Source organism: Muntiacus reevesi, chromosome 16 (assembly GCF_963930625.1).
Source record: "Muntiacus reevesi chromosome 16, mMunRee1.1, whole genome shotgun sequence".
Classification (NCBI taxonomy): domain Eukaryota; kingdom Metazoa; phylum Chordata; class Mammalia; order Artiodactyla; family Cervidae; genus Muntiacus; species Muntiacus reevesi.
In genome coordinates, this window is record NC_089264.1 from 34868787 (window position 1) to 34891504 (window position 22718).

Below are 22718 nucleotides of genomic sequence, written 5' to 3' on the forward strand. Positions count from 1 at the left end.
GCAAAGAGTTGACTTATTTGCAAAAACCCTGATGCTGGGAAAGATTGAGGGCAGGAGGAGAAGGGGACGACAGAGGATGAGATGGTTGAATGGCATCACTGATTCAATGGACACGGGTTTGGGTGGACTCCGGTAGTTGGTGATGGACAGGAAGGCCTGGCAGACACGACTGAGCGACTGAACTGAACTGAACTACCTCCAAAAAAGTAACAGGAAAGAGTTCAGGTGGTGCCAAAAGGAGAAGAGAGGAGTCAGTTTGTCTTACCAACCTCCCGGAATCCTTCTCACTGAAATCCATCTTGGCCGAGAGGCATGCACCGTCAGGGAGGACCCTGCGTCAGAATGATTGGCCAGAGGCAACCTGGAAACCAACCCCATTACCATAAACGCTGAGACTGTGAGCCACGTGTCGGAGCAGTTCTCCTGGGTTCTCTTCCCCTGCTGCTCTCCGCCGGGGCACCCCTGTCTAATAAAGTCTTTTGCTTTGTCAGTTCGTGTATCTCCTTGGACCATTCATTTCTGAGTGTTAGACAAGAGCTCCCTCTTGGGCCCTGTAAGGGGGTCACCTTCCTGCACTCAGTAGTCAAAAATGTTTGGGTAAAATGTGAATTCTGTTTGGGGATCAGATTTAATTCTTCAGGGATTTATCTTGTTTGTTTTGCTTGAGGAAAATGATTTAATTCAATTTAGCTATTGTTCAAAAGACAGTTCTAAAATAATGGAAGCATTGCCTTTTTTCAGCCATTGTATACATGATCATTTTATAGATTTGTTATTCTGAACCTGAAATATGTAGCACTGTCCTCTTTTTGAAATAAATATCATGTAGTTTTATGGTATTTTGAAATCTGAGAATGAATTTGATAATAGCATATAGCAAGTATCTTTTTTTTTGATGCAGGATGAATATGGGAGTGCTTGGGGTTGCCTCATAGTGGTAAAGTATATGTGTCTTTTATGGGGTTATAAAATTGATTGTTTATAAAGTAACCCAAGAATGAGGAAAAGTAAGTGCTTTAGACCTGTGTTGTCCTATATGGTAACTATTAGCCACGTGTGGCTATTTAAATATAAGTGAGTAATTTAAATAACATAAAACATTCACCAGCTATATTTCAAGTGCTGAGTAATAGCCATATATGTCTGGTAGACAGCACTATTTTATTATCCCTACGCCTATTAATAAAGAACATGGAAAGAAGCACAGGTACTTTTCCATCTGACCTCCAATTATCTTGAACTCAAGAGAATCACTTCTTGGGCCTTATTTACAGCCTTTTTACACATAAAAAACCGTATTACCATCTATAAGATCAGTGGTTGTGTAATTTGTGAGAATGAAGGGAGTTGGTAATTTTGGGGGGGATGGTGTGCTGCTAAGCATGTGGGATCTTAATTCCTTAACGAGGAATTGAATCCATGCCTCCTGCACTGGAAGCGCAAAATCCTAACCACTGTACCATCAGGGAATTCCAGAGAGTTGGTAATTTTTATCTTGTCAAGTTATATATCTCTTAGCTGGTGCTTCCTAATCTCCACTATTTTAAACATATCCTTAGCACTCAGTCCTTGATAAATCCTTCCCTTAGCTACAGAGGAGGGGAGGAAAAAGTTTTCATTACCAGGCCCATTCCTTTGTCTGAGCGTGTCTCACTGGTTTTCTGCAGTAGCCTCCTGACTGGCTCTTGCTTCCACACTTGTCTTACAACAGCAGCTAGAGTGATTTTTAAAAAGCACAGTTAAGATCATGAGCTTTTCCTGCTTGAAAGGCCTCAGTGGCTCCTCTTGGACTATACAGACCTTCCACAGTGGTATTTCTTCCCGTCTGTCTGGCTGACCTCCTTCTTTGTGCTGCCCTCCCCAGATCACTCTGCTGCAGTGCTGTGGGGGCCTTGAGTGCCAGATAGCTCCCTTGACCTAAAGACTTCAGCCCTCTGACTCTAACTCTACCCTGCTGGTGTCAACACCGGATGTTTGCTTCAGGGTGGAACTGTCAGATCAGAGACGATGTGAAAACCCATTGATGGACAGAGGACTCTTTAAACTTCAGGGATGAGGGATGGGGTGGAGAGGGAGGCGGGAGGGGGGATCGGGATGGGGGGCACATGTAAATCCATGGCTGATTCATGTCAATGTATGGCAAAAACCACTACAATATTGTAAAGTAATTAGCCTCCAACTAATAAAAAGAAATGGAGAAAGAAAAAGTAACAAGCTTAAATAGATTAAGAATAAAAAAAATATAAACTTCAGGGATTAATTATGGAAGTTACAATTCAGATTTTGAGTTCCTTTTCTAACAGTGTTCAAAATTTTCCTGCTTCTATTTCTGTGTGTTCATAAGTTTTGTAGCAGTCTCCTGACAGTGACCCAAGAGGCCTAATTCCTTGTCAGGGTAGTGAGGTCTTGGCATAACAGTAAATAGCTCAAGAAGGTGTGCTTACCCAGCATGTCCTCTTGGCTATGAGGCAGAGTGCCACTTTTGCTATTATTATCCCTAGGGGGAAAAAAAAATAAGAAGGGGGCCTGAACTCTTGACCTGAGGCTGCTCTGGCTTCTACCAGCACGTGCAATATTTACAGCTGTGGACACAGGTGTCTGGCTGAGGACTTTAGAATTGAACTCTGTACTTTTATTACCTGTGTGCAGTTTCTATTGACTTATGCACTCTGTTTATAGAAGACTGTCTGAGTAAGAGTATGGTAAAGAGTAAGATGGAGAAAAGTGGTTTTGTTTTTTTTTTGAAATGTGAGTCATATATTATTGAATTCTGCAATAGGGAGCAGAATTATATATGGTTGCGTGTGTGGGCTTCAGAGGCAGCAGGCCTATTGTGACTTCTTTTTTTTTCAATTAATTAATTTATTTTAATTGGAGGATAATTACTTTATACTATTATGATGACTGTTTTCATATATCAACATGAGTCGGCCACAGGTATATGTGTCCCCCCCATCCTGAACCCTCCTCCTACCTCCCTCCCTACCATATCCCTCTGAGTTGTCCCAGAGCACTGATTTTGGGTGCCTTGCTTCATTCATTGAACTTACACTGGTCATCTGTTTTACATATGTTCATGTACTTGTTTCAATGCTGTTCTCTCAAATCATCCCACTCTTTCCTTCTCCTACTGAGTCCAAAAGTTCGTTCAAAAGTGGTATTTTTAATGCAGGTTATCATTCTTATAATAGAAATACGTGTCTATGAAAGAAGACTTCTCAAAAAAGTAAAAATGTACCTCATTAGTTGGAAACCAACAAGAAGAGAGGAAAGGTAACAAAGCTTCAGTTCAGTTCAGTAGCTCAGTCACGTGTGACTCTTTGCAGCCCCATGAACCACAGCACACCAGGCCTCCCTGTCCATCACCAACTCCCAGAGTCCACCCAGACCCATGTCCATTGAGTCAGTGATGCCATCCAAACGTCTCATCCTCTCCTCCTGCCCTCAGTCTTTCCCAGCATCAGGGTCTTTTCCAGTGAGTCAACTCTTCACATCAGGTGGCCAAAGTATTGGAGTTTCAGCTTCAACATCAGTCCTTCCAATGAACACTCAGGACTGATCTCCTTTAGGATGGACTGGTTGGCTCTCCTTGCAGTCCAAGGGACTCTCAAGAGTCTTCTCCAGCACCACAGTTCAAAAGCATCAATTCTTCGGTGCTCAGCTTTCTTTAATAGTCCAACTCTCACATCTATACATGACTACTGGAAAAACCATTGCCTTGACTAGACTCTGGACCTTTGTTGGCAAAGTAATGTCTCTGCTTTTTAATATGCTGTCTAGGTTGGTCATAACTTTCCTTCCAAGGAGTAAGCGTCTTTTAATTTCATGGCTGCAGTCACCATCTGCAGTGATTTTGGAGCCCAGAAACAAAGTCAGCCATTGTTTCCACTGTTTCCCCATCTATTTGCCATGAAGTGATGGGACCAGATGCCATGATCTTCATTTTCTGAATGTTGAGCTTTAACCCAACTTTTTCACTCTCCTCTTTCACTTTCATTAAGAGGCTCTTTAGTTCTTCTTCACTTTCTGCCATAAGGGTGGTGTCATCTGCATATTTGAGGTTTTTGATATTCCTGGCAATCTTGATTCCAGCTATGCTTCCTCCAGCCCAGTCTTTCTCATGATGTACTCTGCATATAAGTTAAATAAGCAGGATGACAATATCCAGCCTTGACGTGCTCCTTTTCCTATTTGGAACTGGTCTGTTGTTCCATGTCCAGTTCTAACTGTTGCTTCCTGACCTGCATACAGGCTTCTCAAGAGGCAGGTCAGGTGGTCTGGTATGCCCATCTCTTTCAGAATTTTCCAGTTTATTGTGATCCACACAGTCAAAGACTTTGGCGTACTCAATAAAGCAGAAATAGATGTTTTTCTGGAACTCTCATGCTTTTTTGATGATCCAGTGGATGCTGGCAATTTGATCTCTGGTTCCTCTGCCTTTTCTAAAACCAGCTTGAACATCTGTAAGTTCACAGTTCACGTTATTGCTGAAGCCTGGCTTGGAGAATTTTAAGCATCACTTTACTAGCGTGTAAGATGAGTGCAATTGTGTGGTAGTTTGTGCATTCTTTGGCATTGCCTTTCCTTGGATTGAATGGCCACTGCTGACTTTTCCAAAGTTTTCCAACGGTAGACATAGGTGGAAAAGAGATAGCTGGAAAGGGGGAAAGAATCTCGTTATTCAAAGCCCCTCAATCATTTATGGAAGGACTGTTCCAGCTGGTAAAAGATAGTCAGGCCAGTTAACAGAGCAGGCTGGTTCAGGCGAGTTGTATGAAGCCACTTGGATGCTTCTTTTATTTTTAAAGTCTTTGAAGTGAGTCTCAGATTCAGAAAGCAATTTAACACATGCTCTGGAAGCAAGGAAGCAGCAACAAGTTGGGAAGTTGGTTTTTGTCATAGGGAAATCTAGATGTGGTGTGTGTGTGTGTGTGTATATATGTATATACATATATGTATGTATATATATGTATCTGTAGGGAAAGATGAATGTTTACTTAGAGACAGTTGCTTTCAGTGATTCCTCTAAAAACCCAGGATACTGGGATAAACCCAGTATCTGGATAAACCCGGTATACTGTATACAGTGTACCCAGGATACTGTAGAAACTGGAGACTTGAGTACTTTGAGGTTAATATGGTGCTGAGATGTGTGTTTTTAAGATTTTGTAATCACTCCTATAGGTGTTTGTTTCCTCTTAGAGTAATATATTGCTTCATATTGGTGTTAGAAAGAGGTTTGGTTTTTGGTATAATGTGCTTCAGCTGGATGGTGTACCTCAGTTATGCCTGCTAATCTCTTGATTTGTGGCACATGAATTGCTAAGACCCTGCTGTCTCTGAGGAACATTATTATTAATAGGCTTCTAGTGAGGAATCCAGCACCTCCAACAATGTGAATTACTGACTTCATCCTATCACAGTGAAGACGAACTCAGTATGCACACACTTCTAAAATTGTGATTGTATCTATCAGTTCTCTATCTTGGATGGATGGATGGGTATGGATTATCTTTCTTGGGTACTATAGTTCCAGTTGGTGCCTTTTATTAACAGAAAATCTCACACAGATTTTGTACTAATGTCTATCTTGAGCCAATGGCCTAATTAAATTCAAGTGGGATGTTATTTGATTCTCTTAATGAACCTTGTGGAATAGGAAATGGCAACCCACTCTGGTATTCTTGACTGGAAAATTCCATGGGCAGAGGAGCCTGGCAGGCTACATTCCATGGGTCGCAAAGAGTTGGACAGGCTGAACACACACACACACACACACACACACACACACACACACACACAGCCTTGGGAGAGTGTTAGAAAGTGTCCTTGGTGCCTGAACATCACACACACACACACACACACACACACACACACACACACACACAGCCTTGGGAGAGTGTTAGAAAGTGTCCTTGGTGCCTGAACATCAAATGTGGAATGGCAAGAGAAGCAACTGGTCATGTCAGGCTAGTATAGTTTGGCTTTTGAAGACATGGGGGATGGCTTAAGAAGTTTATAAAGTCAAGATGCAAGGTCTCTATAGTAATTTGTACCTTGAGCCTTCTCTTTCACTGCTTTCAGAGTGTAGGACTTTAGCTAATTATTACTATTCATTGTGCTCACAGATTAAATAAAACTAAGCTCTTTTAATTTCCTGGGTGCCAGTCTATAAGTGGTCTCCTACTTTTGCAGTTTCCAAAATGGAATATGTTTTAAATGTGATAACAATAGAGCAGTTTTCTCTATAGGAACAATTACAGATCATTTGGTTTGGGGGAAGTTCTACAATGATATGGTCAGGTGTGTGTGGTTTTTTTATACATATCCTGTCTTGGTGTTCCTAGAGCTTCTTCAGTCTGTGGCTTGATACCTTCAGTTTTGGGAAATGCTTGGCCAATATTTCTTCAAATACTGATTCTGCTTCTTTTTTTCTTTTTCTTTTTCAGGTCATGTATACCAGATCTTTTTCATCACATCTCATATGTTTCTTTAGCTCTTTCATGTAGTTAAAAAAAGGCTACTTCTTCATTCTCTTCAGTCTGAAGTTTTTTGTTTCTTTTCCATGGTGATAATTTTCATACACTCTTCAATCTGGATGTTTTCTACATGGCAGTCTGTCAGTTCACTAATTCTTTCCCAGTCTGTATCTAAACTGCTATTAAACTCATCTATTGATTTTTTTAAAATATTGATTAGTTCTTTGGTGATAGTCTATCTTTTCATTTATTTTCTTCGACATATTACTCAGTTATTTTAACACAGATGTCCGATGACTTGAATCTGCAATACTTTTGGGTCTACTTCTGTTTTCTTGTTTTGGAACATTAGGTCTTATTTTCTGGCATGCTTGGTAATTTTTGATTGAAAATTTGGATGATGATGACTTTGGAATAGATTTAAATTTCTTTTAACAAAATATGAGTGGATCACATTGCTTGAGTAAAGGCTGGTCTGTTTCTAGGTTGCTCATATTTCCAGGTCATAGCCCTACTGGTATGATTTGAAAAACTTGGAGCTTTCAACTGGTAGACCCACAGCTCCAAACTTCGTCTCCCTGTTAGTGAGAGACTACTTAAATATATTCATTCAGCTTTTGAGCAGCTTCTTTCTGCCTGCTTTTCCCCCATGTATGTGTAATTTGCCTCAAGAATGCTGGGCATGGAATGCTTCATCTTTCCTCTTTTCCAGAATTTTAGATACTTAAGTCCTGGCTGCTTTGGTTGCACCCATCAGAAAACATTGTTCAAAGAGTTGCATCTTGTATTTTGTCTGCTTCTACTGTTGTCCTTAGAAGGATGATTGGTTTGGACCAGCTACTCTACTGTAGCCAGAGAGAAAGTTCTTCAGTGATTACTTTGATTTTTAAGAATTAAAACTAAGTTTATGGAAGTTTCATTTTTCAAAGCTATTGCACAAGCTGTTAAGTTCACCTTAAGATCCTACTCTAAATCCTTATAAAGGGGCCTTTTTTAACTTGTTAAATGAAATATTTTAAACTTCACTTATAAATTTAACACTCACTTGTTTTAAATTCTTTAACTGCTTAACTATTGGTTTGATCTTCTCAATCATTTTTAGACATAATTCTAAATCTTCCTAGAATTTAAATATGTTTGCCCATTAAGAAAACGAGTTTATCATTCCAAACAATTTTGCAGTTTGTCTTCTTAGTTGACTAAAGGAACATAGCAACCAGAGATGTAAAGTCAGGAGCTTTAAATTCAAAAAAATGTCTCTTGTCCCTGACTGCTTGGTCAACCCCCTTTTTGTAATATCTATGTCATAGACTCAAATAAGAATGGAGTGATGGTGATCATGTAGCCTGTCCCTGATCTTGAGTTATATTATAATATATTTTTTAAGTCAGCTCTAACTCCCATTCATCTTTTGCTGCTTCATGAGTTTTGAGTAATTTTCATACTCTCCCTATTTACTTGTTAGATGTTTAATTGACATCTAATTGGAGTTTATGTATTCAGAGTTGTGTCTACCTCCCTAATGTAGGTTCCAAGCTTGTTGTTGTTGTGATATGGCCTGTTCATTGAAAATGGAGCTATTTATTGCATTGAAGTTTAAAATGGACTTGTTTTAAATAAACATGTTATCAATATAAAATGACCAGTAAGGCGCTTCACATTATACCTTTTTGATCTCTAAAATTTTTAACAAATTTAGAAAACTGACATAATAACATTAATTTCAGGTGTACAACATAATGACATAATATTTGTATATATTGTGAAGTGATCACCAAAATAAACCTAGTTAATGGATATCACACACAGAAGTCACACATTTTTTTCTTATGGTGAGGACTTTTAAGATATCTCTTGGCAACTTTCAAATATACAATACAGTATTACTACCTATAGTTACCATGCCACACATTATTTCCCCAGGTCTTATTTATTTTATAGCTGGAAGTTTGCACCAAAGCAGTTTTAAGTGTACTGTTAACTACTGTTTACAGTCTCATTTATCTGGACTACCAACTTATTGTTGCTTTTCCCCCACAGGAAGGCGGAAATGCTCAAAATGTCTTCCAACAGTTACGAGGTTTCTATCCCAATGTCAAGAAAAACCAACGGCATTACGGAGACAAGCTCTAAGGACCTGAAGACAGTGACTCAAGGATCTGTATTAAGTTTTCATAACATCTGCTATCGAGTAAAAGTGAAGACTGGCTTTCTACTTTGTCGGAAAACAATTGAGAAAGAAGTACTAGCAAATATCAAGTATGTGCTTGAACTTTTATTTAAGTAGGTTCATTGGCATGCAAGTTTTGTTTATTGCACATAAAGGTGTGCAAGTCTATACAGATATATAGACACATGCTTTCATTTCATTAGACTAAGCTAGCTGTGAAAGGGTTGGAACACATGTTAAGTATATATAAATATAAGACAACTATAGCTTAGCTTAGGTTATGCAGTTGAAGTCCAAAGTGATAAGAGAATTTAGGATCCAAATTAATGTTTAATTATATTTTAGAATCCAGGTTAATACAAAACTGTGAGTCTAGATTCTCTTCATCCAGCAACTGATGCATTAAATGGTGATGAAGTGGGCAATAGAGGAAGGAGAAAATGAGCACTCAGTATCTACTGTGTCCCAAGATATCTTTTTCATATATTATAGCCTTTAGGGTTTTACTGTTTTTCTGAATTCTAGAAAATTGAGCTGGATTCTTCCTCTCTGTGGAGTGGGAAGTGCATCTGGGTTTGCTTAGATAGCACAGCGCCTATGTGTTTTGTTAACTTTTCTGTTAAACAGGGGAATAATTATTCCTAGATAAAGCAAACAGCTTTTTCTGGCTTTCCAAGACTGGAGGAATGGTTTATTAAGAACTCTTTGTCCAGGTACAGCTACAAACCTGTATGGAATCAGATGCTTCTCATGTTTTCTTAGTGTGTTATATGCAACTGTGGTCTTTTCTATTATTGGCAGCCAGCTGCTTCCAGAGGGCTAGGAAATGACAAATAGGGGAGAGAATGTGGGGATGTGGGTTGAGAAAAAACATCAGGGATTTAAAATTGATTAGGTTGCCAGAAGGCCAGGAGCAGTGTAGAATTAAATTTTTCTCCATGCAATAACACAGATTGTACTGCCTTTTTATGTTGAGAAACCCTCTGTGTTATCAGGAGAGGGATAATTTATGAAAAACTTTTATCTTTTGCTCCATATCTAGACTAGCATTGACTGATCTTTCTGTAAAGCTTACATTTTTTTTTTTTTTTTTGGTGGAGCATAATAATTAAGAAAAATGCTGGTCACTTCAGATTTTGTGCTGATAAGTGGAAGGTAACAAATCATTTGAATATGTACAGGTTGGATAAATTTAAAACATACCCTGCTCCAGGGTACATTTACCTTACTTATGCTTTAAAGGTAGTAAATTAGTAACTTGATACACTAAAAGCATCATCTGTTCAAGGCTTCATAATGTTTTTATGGTTCAGTGGTGTGCATTTTAGCAACAGCTGAGTTCATCCTTACGTGCATTCCTAGGTTCATAAAAACTCAGTCAAATCTTGTAATCATTTCAAATTTTACAGATAAAATGGTACAAGGTTGTTTCTTTTTTTTTTTTCCTTGCTTGCTCTCACTGCTGGTTTAGGCAGTAGTGTTTCTTATGTTCCCCCTATCTGCTGGCTTCAGCTAAGTAGAGTTTCTGGGATGGGAAAAGGGTGCTCTTATTTATCTCATTTTTGATTTGTGTTTGATAACACCATCAACATTCAAAATAGTAACTGTGTTCCAGAAAAGCTGATGAGGATCTTGATTTTTTGTTTTTCCTTTGGACATTTTATAATCTCACCTGTAGAATCAATGTAGACTCTCATTTCCTTCTGGGGGAGAAGATGCTAAAATAAAACCTGACTATATGAATTCAAAAAGGTGAGATTTTACTTCTTTATAAAAATCTTCCTGCTTTGTTTTTCTCCATACCCAGCAGCTGAACTTTTTCTCACCAAAGCTGAAGATTTCTAGAAAAAGTGATCCATTCCAGTGGCTATATGGCTATCTTATCATCTTCAGGGAAATCCATTATACTATTTGGGAATTTTTTGAATTAATAATTTATTGTGAGATAATTTCAAATTTAAACCTTGTGGGAACATAACCCTCTCACCCAGATTCCCAGCTGTGAATATTTCACTGCATTTGTGCATCACTTTGTTTATCTACCCATTGTCGCTAATATTTTTCTAAACCACTTGAGAGCAAGCAGTCTGTATGATGCTTCAGTATTCCTAACTCATCCAGTGTATATTTTCTAGAAATAGTGACCCTCTATTAGATAAACACGGGTCATTGTCTATAATAAGCTCAGGGGAAATGTAGTTTCACAATGAATGCAATGGTGGGTCTTATGGAGCCTTGGTCAACCATGCTCTTCACATGGGTGACTGACCACCACATCATGTCTCTTCAGTCTCATCCAAGATGATTTATTCCCATCCTGCACCTTAATCTTGGTCATCTGGTCATGTTAATGTCTCCCAGCCTTCTTTACCATATGTCACCATTTTCCCCTTTGTTATTGACAAATTTTACAAGAGAGATAATGTGACATTATTCAAAAATTCTATTTCTCATTAAACTTCAACCCGCCAGTTCTAGCCCCCATTGATGACCCCTGCCTGAATCAGCAGGAGCAATCTGCTTTGGTAGTTAATTATTCTATATTTACCAAAATGTGACTTTCTGTTTTCATCCATCTCTTCTATATGTATTAGTTTGCATTCTAGTAAAAGGAAGAACTTCATTCACCATCTCTTATATTTGTATTTGTATAAATATAGACCCATAGATTTGTATTTTATTCAATTGCATTCATAGTAGTGCATTATTGTCATTGTTTGTCTTGATACTCTTATTATTCCTGATTTGGTCAGTGAGGAACTTTCATGGTAGGTTCTGTAATTTTTTTTAACTCATTCTTTTGACATATTCTCATTCTTTGAATACTTTGTTGGTACAGCAAGAGGTTTCAGACTCATTGTGTACTTAACCTGTGTCAGACCTGGAATCAGCTGATGTTCCTTTTTGTGGAGGATGGAAATAATTGCACACTAAGATCTTGAAATGTTTATCACTATTAGGGTATTATAGCTTTTAGACTTCTTAGTGGACAGACCTAGGGAACATATGTACGTTTCAGTATATGCACATGTGTACTTATACATATATCTAAAACTTTCTATATCTGTGTATGTAGAGTAAAACCCATGACTTCTCATTCTCCAATTTTTGTCTAATTCGCCAACGTTCTTTCCACATATCCATGTTTGTGAAACATCATTTCAGAATGTGACAAGCTTGGTTCTCATTGTCTTTGAGTTACCTATTGGTTTACTCAATCAATATTCTTATTCTTCCATATTAAGGAGACTCCTGCCCCTTCACCTATTGCCCCTCTTCCTCCCATCTCCCTTTGCAGCCTATGTTCTTGGATACTGACAAGATACTATGTTCTTGGATACTTCTACCCACTTTCATCACCTTCCTACTGAGAAGGGAAGCGGAAGTCTAATAGAAATTATTGACGTATTTGAACATCAAATAACAAATAGGGAATATAACTAAGTTTTTTCCCAATCAGACTATACCTCTTTTTCATAAACTTTTCCTACTTCTTTTTTAAAAAAATATTTATTTATTTGACTCCATTGGGTCTTAGTTGTGTCCTGCAGGATCTTTCATTGTAATGTGCAGGCTTCTGTAGTTGTGTGTGGGCTTAGTTGCTCTGCAGCATGTGGGATCTTAGTTTCTCGACCAGGGATTGAACCCACGTCCCTTGCATTCATATTCTTAACCACTGGACTATCAGGGAAGTCCCTTTCCTACTTATTGACGTTAGTTTTTATTGAAAGTATTTCTTTTGATTTTCCTATAAGTAATTGTCATTTATGGAAATGTGGAGACTCATTTATTCATCAAATGTCCAAAGTCTACTAGGTACTTGACATTGTGCAAGATGCTAGTGACAGATGTGTCCTGTGTCCTCAGAAACCTTCTATTCTGATGGGGGACTCAGACAACTAGCATACCTCACTATGTCATTCTACTATAATAGAAGGATTAGAAGACACCATGGATGTCACTAACCCTAAATCAGCCATTTGGAGGTGTGGGGAGAGGAAAAGTGAAAATTGTATATGTGCATGCTCATGTGTGAGTGTTTGTGGGGGGAGGGAGTAGAGGGTGGAGAAAGGTCATGTTCCAGGCAGTGGGAATGGCATTGACTACAACCCAAGACCAAAGGATTAACCCATTATCCACTAAAAAGTAAAACATTTGATGTGAATCTTTTAGCTAGGTTTCATTTCATGTATTCAGTATCCAGGTGGTCTACCCATTGTAAACCACTGCGCTACATGCTTTGGGGGTGGGGGATAAGACAAGATGACATAATTCTTGTTGGCAAAGTTTTACAGTATAGAGAGGGGAACTTTCCTGCATGTAAATACTGTAGAGCAGTGCTTAAGGGTGGGAATCGGTTTTGAGGGATGACAGTAGGGCAGAGAGTAGGGTGGGGAAACAAGGGAATTATAGACCATAGACTCTTTATGGGCTGTCCATCTGTGTCGCAACTACTCATCTCTGTTGTTGTAGCATGAAAGCAGCCATAGATAATACGTACATGGATGAGTGCAACTCTGTTCTAGTAACACTTCATTTATGGAAGCAGAAAATAAGTGGCCAGCTTTACTAGAATGTAAATTCCACTCTGGCTAGGACATTTATTCTCAACTCCGTCCTGTGTTCTAGAAGAGTATCTTGTTATATACAGGAGACACTGGACAACTGTGTTGAATGAGTGAAGAGAGAATTAGCCACTGCTCCACCCTGGAACTGTTGGAGTTGTGACTGTATGCTATTGTTTCCTGTAATTATAGGGCTTGGTACCAAAGTAAGCCCAACTCAGGAACCTGTAAAGTTCTCTGTTAGAATGTTTATATTCAGTTCAGAATTAATTATTTCAGATTGTTTGCTCTTAATTTGAGGAAATATTTTTAAAACCTGGAAAGATTTTGACAATTAAATCTTTTTTTTTTTAATTTATTTATTTGGCTTCACTGATCTTAGTTGCAGCATGTGGGATCTAGTTCCCAGATCAGGGATTGAACTGGCCCCTTGCATTGAGAGCACAGAGTCTTAGCCACTGGACCACCAAGGAAGTCTTAACAATGTTGTCCTAATGAATAACAAGCTTATATCGGGTATAGTGAGAGCTATTGATAAATGCACCTTGAAAGTTCACCCAACCATTAGCATGTCTTTTTACATCTGTAGGGAAAGGTCATTGAAAAAATAAGAGATTTTTCTGTTTTACAGTTTGTTCCTGGTTTACTTAACTCATTTATTTGCCAGTGTTTCAGCTAATGAGCAAAGTGAAATATGCATGTCCTCCTAGTATCAGCCATTTCACAGTTTTGATGATGCAAGCTCAAAAGTCAATAAACACTGAGGTCCTCTTGATTAGAAGCACTGAGGCACATTGTAAAGTTTATTGCTCACAACACTTGTGTAATCAAAGAATTTGTTTCTGTGAAAATATGTGGGAATGAAATACCCTTTGATTTTAGACCTACCACTTGGAATAGATGCCATTTTCTCTGTGGAATAAATTTTGACTTGTCTACCAGTTTCAAAGAGAGATTGGCCTTAGTCATCAGAGTTATGAAAGGGCTTCACAGGCCTCTTATTTCATCATGCCTTTATAACTGTGGAGGCCTTACCCTTAATTCTTCTTTCTCCCATTCATCCTCTTTAACCATTCTACCGGCTACCTATAGGATAAAATCCAAAATATTTGCCCTCTTCTTGTGACTCAGAACTGTCAACACTACCTTAATTTTTCCCTCCCTCCTGCTTTCTGTCTGAATATTGACTACCCTCAAACATCTGCCTTGTCTGTTTGGAACATGCTGTGTGTACACCATGTCTGTATATCCTTAAAGGTTATCTACTGTAGGAAGTGGCATCCACCATTTTTTTTTAATTGGAGGATAGTTGTTTTACGATGTTGTGGTGGTCTCTGCCATATATCAACACAAATCAGTATAGTTATATATACTGTGTGTGTATACACACACACACACACACACACACACACACACACACACACACACACACACACACACACACACAAACGTTGTGCCTAGTCACTCAGTTGGGTCTGACTCTTTGCGACCCCATGGACTGTAGCTGCCATGCTCCAGTGGGGCATGGGGATGGGGATTCTCCAGGCCAGAATACTGGAGTGGGTTGCCATGCCCTCCTCCAGGGGATCTTGCCAACTCAGGGATCAAACCTAGATCTCCCACATTGCAGGCAGATCCTTTATCATCTGAGCCACCAGGAAAGCCCAAGAATACTGGAGTGGGTAGCCTATACCTTCTCCAGGGGATCTTCCCAACCCAGGGTTCGAATCCAGGTCTCCTGTCTTGCAGGTAGATTCTTTACCATTTGAGCCACCAGAAAATATATATATGTATCCCCTCTCACCACTTCTAAACTGAGAAATAGGAATAAATTTCTACTTATACTTTATAAGAAAGAGAATGATATATCTTGAGGGTATATATTTTATTTTTCTAATTTGATTAGGAATTTTGTGAGGGTTTAGAACTGGTGATATTTTCTTTTTAACCCCCTTGAGGTGCTTTATTCCAGCCATTGAATTTTCATTGCAGGTTTATGGCTTGTTTGACTAGATTTGAGCAATGAGAATAGTATTACTGATGATTTTAGAAATCCATTGACATTAATTGTGTAGAACTTGACAAGGTAGCGAGTCACATGATGTGAAGATAATCATCATCAAGCATCACTCAAGACTTATATGCACTTTATTTTACACTGTGAAAGGAAAGTAAGTGTAACAGAGATGCTTCACCAACATCTGTTACGTCAGGGAACTTTGAAAGTTCTTGTGTCCTTTTCTAAAAAAATTTAAATGGTGTAGAGAATAAGCGAAAGGAGTTTAGAGGAACCTAAGTCATTTTTATTCTAAGTTCTGACTAGTGATTAACATTCTTTGTAGTATGCTAGATTTTTATTACTCAATAATTCAGTTTCTTTTTCCTTTAAGAGTTGATTTGTGCTTTTTTTCCCCCCTCCTATCATTTTATTAACCTTCACTGAGTGTATTAAATACAAGCCCTAAATTATAGAACTGGTTTTAAACTGGGTCAGTAACTGGATATATTTCTGCATTTATAGTGGAGTCATGAAACCTGGCCTCAATGCCATTCTGGGACCCACAGGTGGAGGCAAATCTTCGTGAGTATAACAGTATAAGTAAGCTTTTTCTTTGTAGTTTTCATGTGTGGTTTTTAAAAAACTGAATTATAGTCAACATAAATATTATGTTAGTTTCAGGTGTACTACATAGTGATTTGACATTTGCATTCATCAACTGATCACCATGATAAGTCAGGCCATCTGTCCCCTTATAAAGTTTATTAGAGTATTATTAACCCTATTCCTTATCCTGTGTATTACATCCCTGTGGCTTATTTATTTTATGACTGAAGGTTTGTACCTCTCAAATCTCCTTCACCTATTCCCCACCCCCAGTTTTAAGGTGCTTTTAAAGAACACTTTCATATGAGCAGGTGTTTGTTGAACATTTTCTACATGTCTAGTTTGGTACTGGCTGTTACGGATAAGGTGCAGTTGTGCCAGCTTGTGACTGTGTGCTGAGGAAGTCTTATTAGGTCAGCTTTACTAACAGGACACTAACGGGACATGATAAGGTGATTGGCATACAGCTGTCAGCTATGATTTGAGCCATATGGAGTGGAAAAGGTAGGGGACAAAATTGAAAGTGGGGAGAGGAGCCAACAGCATAGTGAGGGCTTGTATCTTAAGCAAAGGAGCACATTGCCTGCCTGGAGACCCCCAAGGTCAGACAACCTAGGGGGCAGTTTGGGTGGTCTGTGCTGGATCAGGCAAGAGAGCTTCCTTTCATATTCTTGGGCTTTATTATAGCATGTAATTTTTAAAAGGAAGGTAAGATTTAAAATATATGTATATAATTTTAGTTAAACCATATAATTTCTTGATCTGTTAATTTGGATTAAAATTAGCTAAGAGGTAAAGCCTAATTTGGAGGGGAAAAAAAAACAATAATGTATGTCTTTTATAGATTGTTAGATGTCTTAGCTGCAAGGAAGGATCCACGTGGATTATCTGGAGATGTTTTGATCAATGGAGCACCTCGACCTGCCAATTTTAAATGTAACTCAGGTTATGTGGTACAAGTAAGTATTTGTGACTTTACCTGTTAGATTTCTTTTGATTTTTCATATAGGCAAGTGCATTGGCAATATGTTGAGTATGCTTCCAGTTGACTACATGACATAATCATAGAAACAACTTTTCTTTATTACTAGCTTTTCATAATCTCCTATAAGATTCAAAATAGTATTAAATGAAAAGAAAGTCTGGAATATGACCCTTGTAAGGGCAATAGTATCAACTCTTATTATCATATCATTTCTAAAACACATTACTATTTTACTTTTTTTGTCTTACCCTCACCGCTTTCCTTCCCTTAGCTTAGAACAGTGTTATATAATCCTTGTGTAAAGCATTCTATAAATGTCTGCCAGTAGTAATCATAATTACCTGTGTTCTCTTTGGGTATACAGGTTAGAAATGAAAATTAATTCATCAGGCTATGCAACTGTCTGAACATGGAGTTATTGTAATTTGTTTAATTTCAAGTTCATTATTGGGGCTTCCCAGGTGGCACAGTGGTAAACAATCCACCTGCCAATGCAGGAGATGCAAGAGATGTGGGTTCCATTCCTAGGTCAGGAAGATTCCCTGGAGAAGAGAATGGCAACCCACTCCAGTATTTTTGCCTGGAGTATCCCATGGACAGAGGACCCTGGCTGGCTACAGTCCATAGAATTGCAAAGAGTGGGACATAACTGAGCATACAACACACACAAGTTCATTATTAGCTAGAACTTGGGTACCTTATTTTTGTGGGTAAGTTACATATACTACAGAGTGGTGGTATTAGAAAAGACCTGACATATCTTGTTAAAATGCCATTTTTCTTTAAGGATGATGTCGTGATGGGAACTCTAACAGTGAGAGAAAACTTACAGTTCTCAGCAGCCCTTCGGCTTCCAACAACTATGAAAAATCACGAAAAAAATGAACGGATTAACATGGTTATTCATGAGTTAGGTCTGGATAAAGTGGCAGATTCCAAGGTAATGTGGAAAAAACTGATAATATCATAGTCAGCAAATACGACCTCACCTGTGTGGATAGTATAACTTACTCAGAGATTTTCTATAATATGTATGGTCAAGATTGGCTGCTTTCTGAAGCCACGAGAAAAGTGACTGGTTACCTGACATGAAGATGGAAGTTAACCAGGTTAAAAAGTACTAAAAGTGATTAACTCTTGGGCAGGAAGTGTGGCAGTGTGTTCTAGTATGTGGACGTGTTCTTTGCTGTGAACAGGTGACCCTTTCTGTGATTACAACTCTTGATCCTCTCCCACCTCTGGTTGGTTGATTGTCGCAGCTCATTCAGTGTCTTCACGCTAACTTTGCTTCTTCCTGTTTTCTTTTCCCCTTGTAGTTGTTCTCTTTCTGTCCTTCCACGAGGCTTTCTTCCATCGCTTTTGAGAATTATATTTCTGGAGTTCGTAAATGATGAAAATTCAAGGATTCAGTATGTTTCACTTTGCTGTCAGTTGGCTTCCGAAATTATATTCAGTCAAACTAGGGATTTATTTGTAGTTTGTGTAGCTTCGAACTTATTTTTCTGAAGCCTTTCTTTTGACATTTTTGTCTTCCAACCCTCCCTCCCTCACTTCCGCTCTCCCTTTCTTCTCCCAGTATCTACTTACAGACTGTTACGTGCTGGTCTATTTTAGGCTTTAGAGATAACAGTTGTAGGCAGGAGAGTAAAGTAACTCCTTTTGTGAGTTATACAAGTTTAGAAAGAAGAATTGAGATAAATGAGTGACCTTTGCAGTTGATGACTAGGTATAAAAAAATTTTCTGGAAAGCATCTGTATCTTTTGGTGAAGATGAGCTTTTCAGCTTGTGATGGCTCTAGTTTAGTCCCCTTGTGGTAGAAGTCACAAAGAATGGGGATATTTTGCTGGCTGCTGTTTCAGATGATACTTTCTGACATTATTTAATGTAAAGTATATTTTGCTATATTTTGTTTGGAAAAATAACTTTGAGATGGCACCATATTCCACTAAATTAATTTTGGGAGTGATTGGGTTTCCTTTGTATTAGCTCTGTTTATTTGATATTGTCTTTCCAATATTTACCATTCTTTACCTTTAAGTAAAAGTTCTCTACCAATAGGCAGTCATCACCCATTCCTTGTATGGATTTCCAGGGAAAATAAGCTGAAACAGTTTGTTGACTTAGAATTTATTTATCTAATTAATTGAAATACTTCACTTAATGTTTTTAGTTTTTATGAAATTTTAAGCATAACAAATGTAGAGAGAATAGTCTGACTACTTAGTTGTTACTGAGTCCAAGTTTGTACAGTAACCATGTACAGACCAATAAATTGTGAGATGAATTGTTGGGGCAAAGAAAAGTGACTTTATTTGAAAAGTCAGCAGACTGAGAAGATGGTGGGTGAATGTCCCCAAGACCTATCTTATCCAAATTAGAATTAGACTTATTTTATACTAAAAGAGGAAGAGGGTGTGATTGGTTGTTGCAAACTTCTTAATGTCGGAATCTTTTGTTCTTGCAGCTTTTCATGTGGATCTGGTCACAATGTTCCTATAAACCTCTAACAAGACAAATGTTTTTCTCTGTTATGAATGGAAAAATCTAATCATTCTGATCTTTAAAGGTCAGATCCTTGAGAATGGGCTATCCTGTGTGGGCTATAAACCATATTCATTCACATTTCCTTATTTGTCTCCAAAACGTCTGTTACAGGTCAGTTGTTAGAGGATCCAATCACAGGCATGAGTAGCACTTGATTATTATCTTTTTGAAGACTCATAAGAATTGAAGTGATAATATGATTTAACCTGACTTCATATTAAATCTATTCCTTTAGATCTAACCTGTATACTCTGTTGCCTGTGCTTAGTCATGCTGGCTCTACATCTTCTACAAAAGATTATTGATGACTATTAATTTAAGAATTATTTCCTACTTCCTTTCTCCCCCAAAACCTTCCTGGTCCCCCACCACACAGTAATGCTGACTGGTTGAAAAGACCCAGCCAATTGCCCTGTAGAATAGTCTACCTTCCCATATGGAATAGCCCTATAGAATAGTCTACTCACCCAGTTGCCCTGTAGAATGAGTCAGAACTTCTTTCGTAAGTTAAGGTACAGGAGGGCTCAGTTTGGGAAGACTTATGATGATTTAAGAGGTGCTAATGTGGTGTAATAGAAGGTGAACTTTCCTACCTACCAAGACACACTGATGAATTTCTTGGGGATGGGTTGGTGGTGGGGGTGGTCAGAAGGCTGTAAGAAGACTAACAATTATAGATGCTTTCAGCTTCTCTGCTCCTATCTTCATCTCCCTTTTTGGTCTGTGATTTCAGACCAAATCTTTCAGTGTTCTAGCTTAACTGTCTTAAAACTAAATGTTTGACTTGATAAGAAACATATAAAGCATCGGTTTCATATCTTACCAGTTCTGACCTAAACCTCAGTTTACTCTTCAAGTTAAAGACAAGCCTACCTCTTCTCCCATATAGTTTTTATTTGCTATTCTGAATAAACAAGGATGATGCAATGAAGTACCTCTTATAGGACTGGAACATTTTAGGAGCTCAATAAATGACAGTGGCTGAGGATGTTATTGGTAATACTAATATTTGTGTTTTAGGTTGGAACTCAGTTTACCCGTGGTGTGTCTGGAGGAGAAAGAAAAAGGACTAGTATTGCAATGGAGCTTATTACTGATCCATCCATCTTGTTCCTGGATGAGCCCACAACTGGCTTAGATTCAAGCACAGCAAATGCTGTCCTTTTGCTCCTGAAGAGGTAAATGCTATGAGAACATTATTCTTTCACTCATCCACTGGGTGGTCACCTGTATGTACCAGGTATTATTCTTGGTGCAAGGGATACGTCAGTAAGCACAACAGACAGGAATGTCTTCCTTGGTTGCAGGGAAAGTCAGTTAACAAATGTAAGTGTTCCATGAAAAATGAGGCAGGCTGCAAATGTAGCAAAATATGGCTATGGTGGAATAGAGATACTGTGTTATATATAGAATGATCAGGGAAGACCTCAAAGAGGTCTTGAGCTGGGAGCAAGTGAACAAGACCTGGATATATGGGAGGAGAGAGTTCTAGTGGAAGGGACAGCTAGTCACCCTGAGGCAGAGTGTGCTTCTTGTGTTTGGAACCCAGTAAGCTGTGGAGGGGGGTGGGTGTTACTTATTGATTACTTTGCTCAGGGTACCTTAGCGTAGTACAACAGACTAGATGGCTTAACGTAGAAATTTAGTTCTTCACATTTTTGGAGTCTAGATGTCCAAGATCAGGCATTCAGCAGAATTGTTTCTTCTGAGGTCCCTCTCCTCAGCCTGTAGATAGCAGTCTTCTCTTTGTGTTTTTTACTTCATCTTCTCTCCATGTATCCATGTCCTAATCTTCTCTTTTTATGAGGACTCTGGTCCTGATTGAAGGATGACACTTACATGACCTTATTTATCATAATTGCCTGTTTATAGTAAAGAGCCTCTCTCCAAATACAGTTATATTCTGTGGTGCTAGGGGTCAGGACCTCAACATGAATTTTGAGGACACACAATTCAGTTCATAACAGTTAGAAAAGGATATGAGATGGCACTGAGTGGTTGGCAGATTATATAGACTACAGGCCACTCTAAGAACTATGGCTTTTAATGTCTAGGTGATGTGGGAACCGAGGACTGGCAGTTCTGTAGAGAAAAGGCTGTATAATTGATCAGGGTGAGTGGGAGGAATCCAGTTAGGAGGCTGTTTGTATTAGCACAGTTGAGGTATGATGCTGGCTTTGACTAGGATGGTAGTGGTAAGAGGGGAAGAAGTGAGTGGGTTCTATCTGTTTTCCAAACAGAATCAGCAGGATTAGGTTAGAACTGGATGTGGGATGTGATTATTGAGAGAATAACTTCTGAGATTTGGGGCCTGAAAAATGGGAGAATGGAGTAAAGAATGTCATTTACAGAGGGAGATGGAAGGAGAGGGTGGGATGTATGAAGAGAGTAACGTGGAAACATATACACTGCCATATGTAAACCAGGTAGACAATGGAAATTTGCTATATGATTCAGGGAACTCAACTGGGGCTCTGTAACAACCTAGAGGGGTGTGATGGGGAGAGAGGTTTAAAGGGAGGGGACATAGGTATACCTATGACTGATTCATGTTGATGTTTGTTAGAAACCAATACAATATTGTAAAGCAATTGTACTTCAAGTAAAAATAAATTCATTAAAAAAAAAAGGAATGTCATTTACTTTTACGAAGAAGATGGGAGGAGAATCATGGTTATAGGAAAAATTTCAAAAATTTTGGACATCTTTTTAAAAATTAACTTTAAAAAAGTTTCAACCTCACAGAACAGTTACAAGAGTAGTACCAAGTACTACGTTACCACCTTAAACACCTCCCAGCCACACCATCCAGTCCATGAACTCCAGTCATACTTCCCGAGCTGCCTCAGAAGTGTCTTCCCTTTCTGGCTCAGGATTATCTCCAGAAGCCCCCCACCATCACCCTTTTTTTTTTTTTTCTGGTCTTTTCTAATCCTGAACAGTTCTTTATTCTTTCCCTGCCTCTCACATCCTCACACATATTCGAGAGTACATTTTATAGGGTGACCCTCAAGTTTTATCCATCCAGTGTTTCCTCATGATCAGACTCATGCCATGAATTCTTGGCAGGGATGCTGCAGAAATGATGCTGTATTCTCAGTGATAACATCAGGCTGTGTGATTTTGACTTCTCCCATCATGGATGATGTTAACCTTTCATCAGCTGGTCTTGTTGGTATCCGCTGGCTTTATCTGCTATGAAGTAACTATTTTCCCTTTGTAATTGATTAGTATTTTATTAGGGGAGATAATCAGATATTAGGCCAGTATCCTGTTCCTCATCAAATCTTCCATGCACCAGTTTTAGCCTATATTCACAACTGCCTCTGTCAGCTATGAGTATGAGGGTAACCAAGTGGTGATTTTCTT

The 22718-nt window shown here is 38.6% G+C and overlaps 1 protein-coding gene across 7 annotated transcripts in view; it reads left to right on the forward strand.

Moving 5' to 3' along the window:
* The window catches only part of ABCG2 (ATP binding cassette subfamily G member 2 (JR blood group)), a 130248-nt gene that overhangs the window by 77463 nt on the left and 30067 nt on the right, over positions 1–22718 (forward strand). For all 7 annotated transcript variants that reach the window (XM_065907163.1, XM_065907166.1, XM_065907165.1 and 4 more), the window contains 5 exons: positions 8520–8738; positions 15736–15795; positions 16664–16778; positions 17592–17744; positions 20370–20527. In XM_065907163.1, coding sequence (XP_065763235.1) covers positions 8520–8738; positions 15736–15795; positions 16664–16778; positions 17592–17744; positions 20370–20527 — 705 coding nt within the window. The remainder of the gene's footprint in view (positions 1–8519; positions 8739–15735; positions 15796–16663; positions 16779–17591; positions 17745–20369; positions 20528–22718) is intronic.